Consider the following 7,909-nt stretch of genomic DNA (forward strand, 5'->3'; position numbering starts at 1 on the left):
CTTAGTTCAAGGTCTTTATTTTTACACCAACGTTGGGTGAAGGGATGAAGAAAAATGAAAGAAAAATTAAATAAAAGGATTGACGCGCCCATGCTGGTTGAGTATCCATGTGCTCGGGTGGGTGGAAAGAACCCCTTTTTAGAGGAGTTTCCACTCCATTGTCTCCAAAACCTTGGGTTTTTGCCCCAGTCCATCACCACTTGGCTGTGGAAGATGCCTGTGGAAGGGCCAGAGAGAATTAGAATCACGGAATGATTTAGGTTGGAAAAGACCTCCAAGACCACTCAGTATTCCTCGATGCCATCAGAAGAAACGACTGGATGCCAAAGGTGAGATTTCTTGGGGTCACAAGTAAAAAAAAAACCCACCGTCCCCAAGAAACTCCTGATGTCAGTCTGCATCCCAATGGATTTTTGTTCCGCTGCCCCCAGGTGCCCAGAGTGAGCCAGGAAGTTGTGGAGCTGTCTCCCCACCATGGATCCCCAGGACCACGGATCACCGAGTCTCTGCCCGACGGGGGCAACCGTGGATCGTGCAATGGGGGCTCCTCCAACGAGGTGTGGACCTGGAGCAGCGCACAAAGCTCTCCCTGCGTGCGGGGCACTTGTAGGGCTTCCCTCGCCGGTGCCTCCACTGCCCGCTGGGTCACAGTAGAGCTCTGGGAGAAGCTCTTCCCTCTCTCTGGCGTGGATCCGCCGGTGGTTGACGAAGGCGGGGTTCTTCTTAAAGCTCCTCCCACAGTCTGAGCAGCGGAAGGGCCCCTCCTCTGCGTGATCCTTCTGATGGTTGAGGAGACTGTATTTGCTCTGGTACCTCTTCCCGCACTCAGGACACTCACAGGGCCTTCTCTCCAGTGTGGGTCCTCTGGTGGACGACCAGGTTGGAGTGGTAGGTGAAGCCCTTCCCACACTCTGAGCAGGTGTAGGGGCACTCCCCAGTGTGCAACGTCCGGTGCATGATCAGGCCGGAGCTGTCGCGGAAGCTCTTCCCGCATTCCCCGCACGCGAAGGGTCGTATCCCAGTGTGGATCATCTGGTGGCGCTTGAGGTGGCAGCTCTTCAGGAAGCCCTTCCCACATTCTTCACATTTATGGGGCTGTTCACCGGTGTGGATCCTCTGGTGGCGGATCAAACTGGAGCTCAGGCTGAAGCTCTTCCCACACTCCCCACACTGGTAGGGCTGCTCCCCAGTGTGGCTCCTCTGGTGGACGAGCAGGTGGGACCTCAGGGTGAAGGTCTTCCCACACTCCCCACACTCGTAGGGCCGTTCCCCGGTGTGGACCCTCTGGTGGCGGATCAGGTCGGAGGTGTCTCTGAAGCCCTTCCCGCATTTCCCACACTCGTAGGGCCGCTTCCCGGTGTGGCTCATCTGGTGGCGGAGCAGGCGGGAGTTTGTGCAGAAACTCCTGCCGCATTCCGAGCACTGGTGGTGCTTCTTGACTTGCTGAAGCTGCTCGTGGACCACCAGCTCAGAGCTCTGTCCGCCTTCCTGGCGCTGGGTGGGTCTTTCCTCCTCAGAGCTCCCTGGGGTGCGTTTGGAGCCCCTCCTCGTGCGGGATCTCCACGGCTTTTCCTCCCCGTTGGATTCCTGTGCCTCTTCCACGAGGTTCTGCCGCGGGGATTTGTCCTCCCTCGTCTCCATCCTCGGCTCCTTGTCTGGGGGAGGAAGGACAAGGAGAGGATGGGATTTGCCTCCGTGCCAGAGGGAAGGGGAAGGAGATTCCCTAAAAATGTATCCCCGGCAGGACGGCGTCGGCAGCGGGGTTGTTCTGCGGCCGGGGGCCATACTGGGCTGGGAGATGGAGCAGGAGAGAGGGGGAAAGGGGCACTGACTTCCTCCTCACCTGCCTTGGTATCCCAGGGCATCTTCTTCTTGCTCACAGCCCTCTCCTCCTCCATCCGGCCGAAGTTTGGGAATGGGAAATCCTGGTTTGGGAGGAAAAACGTTATGTGAGTGCATCGGCTTTGAAGGTCTCGCTGTCCGAGTCCACCTCTAGAAGCCATCGGGTGTCTGGTGCCCATAAAAACCTCCAAAAATCAATGAGCCCCCAAAAAACCTCTCCCCCAGGGGTTCCCCGTTTCCAGTGTCCTTACTTTGGGGTTATGGGATCCCTCTTCTCAGAGCTGCTGGGGGGCCCGTGGGGATCTCCCCTCTCCTGCTTCGGCATGCTGAGGGGGTTTGGGGCTCCAGGGCTCATCCTCCCCTGGTTCGGACTTGGCTCCCAGGTGTCCCAGGCTCCCCTTCCTCAGCATTCCCCCACTCCAGGCGCTCCCCAACAACACTGTCAGGCTCGGGGGAGGGGCCGGACCCCACTGATCTCCAGGCTCCACCGCCCCTCCAGGCTGCCGGAGGTCCCCAGCTCTGCCATCACTCTGCACCCCGGGGCTCCCGCGTTTCATCCCCCGGCTCTGCCATCGCTCTGCTCCACACCCCGGGGCTCCCGCGTTTCATCCCCAGCTCTGCCATCGCTCCGCACCCCGGGGCTCCCACGTTTCATCCCCAGCTCTGCCATCGCTCCGCACCCCGGGGCTCCCGCGTTTCATCCCCTGGCTCTGCCATCGCTCTGCTCCGCACCCCGGGGCTCCCGCGTTTCATCCCCAGCTCTGCCATCGCTCTGCTCCGCACCCCGGGGCTCCCGTGTTTCATCCCCAGCTCTGCCATCGCTCCGCACCCCGGGGCTCCCACGTTTCATCCCCAGCTCTGCCATCGCTCCACACCCCGGGGCTCCCCTGTTTCATCCCCAGCTCTGCCATCGCTCCGCACCCCGGGGCTCCCCCGTTTCATCCCCGGCTCTGCCATCGCTCCGCACCCCGGGGCTCCCGCGTTTCATCCCCAGCTCTGCCATCGCTCTGCTCCGCACCCCGGGGCTCCCGCGTTTCATCCCCAGCTCTGCCATCGCTCCACACCCTGGGGCTCCCGCGTTTCATCCCCGGCTCTGCCATTGCTCCGCACCCCGGGGCTCCCGCGTTTCATCCCCGGCTCTGCCATCGCTCCGCACCCCGGGGCTCCCGCGTTTCATCCCCGGCTCTGCCATCGCTCTGCTCCGCACCCCGGGGCTCCCGCGTTTCATCCCCAGCTCTGTCGGGATCCCCAAAACTGGTACTGGGTGATCACTGCATGGGACCCTAAAATCCCACCCCAAGGGGCAATGATGGCTCAGCTTTGGACAGCTGCAAGATCCGAAAATATCCCCTCATTTCAGCAATTAAAATAAAAAAAAACACACACAAACCCCCCCCAATAACAACAACAAAAAAGGGAAAAAAAAAACCCAAAAAACACACACAAAAAAAAACCCACAAAAGAAAAGGAAACAAAAAACCCACCACCAACAAAAAAAAGCCAAACAAAACAAAAAACACATTAACCCCTCGCCCAAAACAACCAAAAAACCCAAATAAACCCCCCAAAACAAAACAAAGAAATTTTAATAATAAAAAAACCAACCCCCCCCCCAAAATCCAAAAACCCAAATAAACCCCCCAAAACAGAACAAAGAAATAAATTTAAAAACCCACCCCCCCCCAAAAAAAATCGAAAAACCCAAATAACCCCCCCAAAACAAAACAAATAATAAAAAAACCCAACAAAAAATAACAAAAACACCCCCCCCCAACAAAACAAAGAAATACCCCCCCAAAAATAACAGAAACAGCCCCCCAAAAAACCCAAATAAACCCCCCCAACAACAAAAAACCCCCCAACAAACAACAACAACAACAACAAAAAAAACCCCCAAACCAACCACACTAAATAAATAAATAAATAAATAAATAAATAGATAAATAAGCCCCAAATCACCAAACGCACGCACACACAAACAAACAAACAAACGAACAAACAAACAAACCGCCTCTCCCACGGACACCCAAACACATCGGGGACTCGCTGCCGGGATCCGCCTGCTCCAAACCCCACACTCCTCTCCCCCCCAATCCCTCCCACCCCTCCCTTCTCCAAAGAAAACCCCAAATAATCCCCCCCAACCCTCCCGGAGGTGTGCCCCTGGCGCCAGCCTCCTTCCCCCGCCACCTGCGGGCTCGGGCTCGCCCTACAACGCCGCCATCCTCCTCCTCCCGCTCCTCGCCTTGCTGCTCCTCCCCTTCCTCTTTCCCTCCTCTTCCTCCTCGGCCGCCGCCGATTTCCTTTTTCCCGTCCCTTGTTCCCCGCTGTTGGGTACCGGGGATCCCCCCACCGTGAGATCCCGGGGATCCCCCCACCCCAGGTGCGGATCCCCCCCAAGTTTCCCTGCCGAAATTCCTCTCCCGGCAGTGGCTGGATGCGAGGCGTGGAAAACGCCGATCGCTTGTTTTTAAATTTTCGAAAGTTTAATAGTGAATAAGATGGTTGTAAAAATAGAATTAGAGTAAAAAAAACAATGGAACAATTAGAGTTAGGACAATAGGAAACAATAAAAACAAAGTTAGAGACGTCTGGGTGCTTCTCTGAGCAGAAAAGCTCCGGAGAAGGACCTCTGTTAACAAAGGATTATCGCTTAAAAGCAATAGCCCGTTGAATATTCATCCATTTCATGCATAAATTCCATTCAAACAACCAATTGTGTTTGGTTAGTATCACTTTCTTTTCCTTTAATCTCTGTGAAAAACCCTAATCACTTGTTTTTAAAATTTCGAAAGTTTAATAGTGAATAAGATGGTTGTAAAAATAGAATTAGAGTAAAAAAAACAATGGAACAATTAGAGTTAGGACAATAGGAAACAATAAAAACAAAGTTAGAGACGTCTGGGTGCTTCTCTGAGCAGAAAAGCTCCGGAGAAGGACCTCTGTTAACAAAGGATTAGCGCTTAAAAGCAGTAGCCCGTTGAATATTCATCCATTTCATACATAATGCATAAATTCCATTCAAACAACCAATTGTGTTTGGTTAGTATCACTTTCTTTTCCTTTAATCTCTGTGAAAAACCCTAATCACTTGTTTTTAAAACAAGTTTTAAAATTTTTACAATTTTAAAACAAGTTTTAAAATTTTTACAATTTTGAAAGTTGTGATAAACGCCGATCACTTGTTTTAAAATTTTAAAAGTTTAATAGTAAATAAGATGGTTATAAAAATAGAATTAGAGTAAAAAATTGAACAGTTTTAGAGTTAGGACAATACAAGACAATAAAAACAAAGTTACAGACGTCTGGGTGCCTCTCCTGAGCTACAAGCTCTGAAGAAGGACCCCTGCTAACAAAAAAATTATCTCTTAAAAGCAATCGCCTGTTGAATATTCATACAATTTATACATAATGCATAAATTCCATTCTAACTAAGAATTGTCTCTGGTTAGTATCACTTTTTCCTTTAATCTCTATGGCGTCCACTTGGCTGAGAAAAGCAGGAGGAGCTGGTCTCTTCTGATAAGAAAGTAGTAAATTCTTTCTTCTTTGAAAGATTTATATTTTCCTGTGGTTGGTACATAAAAACTACATTTTAACTACAAAACTACATTTACCATACTATCAAAATATTAATACCACATTAACAATTAGTACACCATAACACATATAGTAAATATCTTGCGTAGAGCCATATAATATGCACTTTTCACAAAAGTTTAATAGTGAATAAGATGGTTATAAAAATAGAATTAGAGTAAAAAAAAAAATTGAACAGTTAGGGTTAGGACAATACGAGACAATAAAAAACAAAGTTAGAGACGTCTGGGTGCCTCCCCGGGCAAAAAAAAAGCTCCAGAGAAGGACCTCTGTTAACAAAGGATTATCGCTTAAATTGACAGAGTCTCTCCTCAGCAGTGGTTTGGGTTTGATCCCTGGGAATCGATTGATCCAGTGAATCATTGGCTAGAAAGAGGGAATTGGCTAGAAAGAACGGGTCTATCTAGAAGGAATATACAAGTTGATGGAGTCTCTCCTCAGCAGTGGTTTGGGTTTGATCCCTGGGAATCGGTTGATCCAGTGAATCATTGGCTAGAGAGAGGGAATGAACGGGTCTATCTAGAAGGAATATACAAATTGACGGAATCTCTCCTCAGCAGTGGTTTGATCCCTGGGAATCGATTGATCCAGTGAATCATTGGCTAGAGAGAGGGAATGAACGGGTCTATCTAGAAGGAATATACAGAACTTCAGCAGGGAGATTGGTGGCCTTGGACTGGGAACAACCTGCTGTACAGACCCTAAGTATTCCAGGGGAGGTGAATGCGATAGCCTGTTCTTGTGGGAGACTTAGAGCTGTCAGAGAATCAGGACATTGGCATCTGGCGTGGGTATTATTGCAGTGTAGAGATTGTGAAAAACGTTGGTATTGTTACTCTAATAACCAGTAGGGCATATGCCCCCTGCGTAAACTGAAATATTATCGTAATCAGGTTGATGTTGAGCCTAAAACTCTGAAGGTTGTATATACAAAGTCACATTGTGTGCCTGCAAATTGGGGCTGTGTGCATGTGAAGAGAACTGGGAAGTGACTCTGAAATTGTGCGAGGAAAAATTTGGGCGAAAACGGGACGGAACAAGGAGGAGGAGATAATGGGTATTGAACAAAGCAAAGAGATCCCCAAAGCGAGTCCGCTAGGTTGTATTATTGCACATTGGAAAAATATTGCTGGCCGTGGGGGAACTGAGAACAAGAGAGATCTTCTTAGATTTTGCAGAGATCGGTGGCCACTCTATAAATTGGATGAAGGAGCGAGGTGGCACCTAGCGGAACTTTGGATTATAACACGCTATCGCAACTCGTGCTCTTTCTCAGGAGAGAAGGCGAGTGGACGGAGGTGTCACATGCCGATATGTTTTTCTCCCTCCGAAATCACCCCGAGTGGCAGAGGGATTGTGGGATCAGGGCTCCATCTGACCCTCTGGTGTTAGCCCTGGAGAAAGAGAATAAGACTAAGAGAGGAGGGCTTAAGCGGCGTTGTTCAGCACGTAGCATTGGGCAAAGATGTACAAAATCAGATAAAATTTACCAGACTGTGGCCCAGGAGCAAGAGCTGGTGGATGATTTGCTTAAGCCTCCCCACATAAGACAAGGAAGGGATGAGGAGGAGGATGTAGACTCAGAGGGTGCAGACACTTTCCCGATTGCACACCGGACTAGACAACAGACACACATATTACAGGCACCTCTGCGTGAGGCAGTGGGATCAGAGGGAGGAGTGGTATTGGTTAAAGTTCCCTTCTCCACAATCGATTTGGAAGCATGGGAAAAGGTCGCTAAAAACTATCGCAGTGATCCAGTTAACACAGCCAAACGTCTGCGATATATAATAAAACAACACAATCCAGATTGGAGCGATATGCAATTATTATTGGATGCACTGACTGAGACAGAAAAACAATTAATCATAAAAACGGCAGGGGATCTGGCAGAGGATTATTATAAAACCCAACAGCTGGATGTGAAAGATTATTTCCCACTCCAAAACCCGCAGTGGGATCCAAACAGAACAGCAGAACTGAAAAAAATTGGAAAGCTATCAGGAGTAGATCGCAAAAGGGATGGAAAGAGCCATTCCCAAAACGATAAATTGGTCAGCCTTATATGCAATCAAACAGGGGCCCTCTGAGTCGCCATCTGAATTCCTGGAGAAATTAAGAGATGCTATGTGTCATCACACATCACTGGGTCTGAAGTGGGGATACAGCAGCTAGTTAATTTACTCCCAGGGCAGTCTACAGGTGACATAAGGCGTAAACTTCAAAAGCTTTGAGGAACAGATGGGAGGAACTTAGAGACTTTGTTAGATGAGGCGTGGAGAGTCTTTAGTAACCGGGAAGAAGGATGTAAACAAGGAATGAGGAAGCTTGTAGATGTTGTAAGTGAGAGAGAGAGGGGAAAACGTGGGCAGAGACCACCTAGGCAAGGCCCGTCCCGGCTGGGCAGAGACCAGTGTGCGATCTGTAAGAAATATGGTCACTGGAACAATCAATGCCCAGAACAAAG

At 49.8% G+C, this 7,909-nt stretch overlaps 1 protein-coding gene across 1 annotated transcript; it reads right to left on the bottom strand.

The window, feature by feature from the left end:
* Position 1: 1 nt before the first annotated feature.
* On the bottom strand, positions 2-2,988 carry LOC120764780 (zinc finger protein 239-like). Its single transcript, XM_040088810.2, has 3 exons — positions 2,953-2,988; positions 1,844-1,925; positions 2-1,655 (listed from the first exon to the last, which is right to left on the bottom strand). The coding sequence occupies exons 1-3, from the start codon at positions 2,986-2,988 to the stop codon at positions 835-837; spliced, it is 939 nt and encodes a 312-aa protein (XP_039944744.1). The 3' UTR covers positions 2-834.
* Between the last annotated feature and the right edge of the window lie 4,921 nt (positions 2,989-7,909).

The sequence above is a fragment of the Hirundo rustica genome, chromosome 37 (assembly GCF_015227805.2).
Source record: "Hirundo rustica isolate bHirRus1 chromosome 37, bHirRus1.pri.v3, whole genome shotgun sequence".
NCBI lineage: Eukaryota > Metazoa > Chordata > Aves > Passeriformes > Hirundinidae > Hirundo > Hirundo rustica.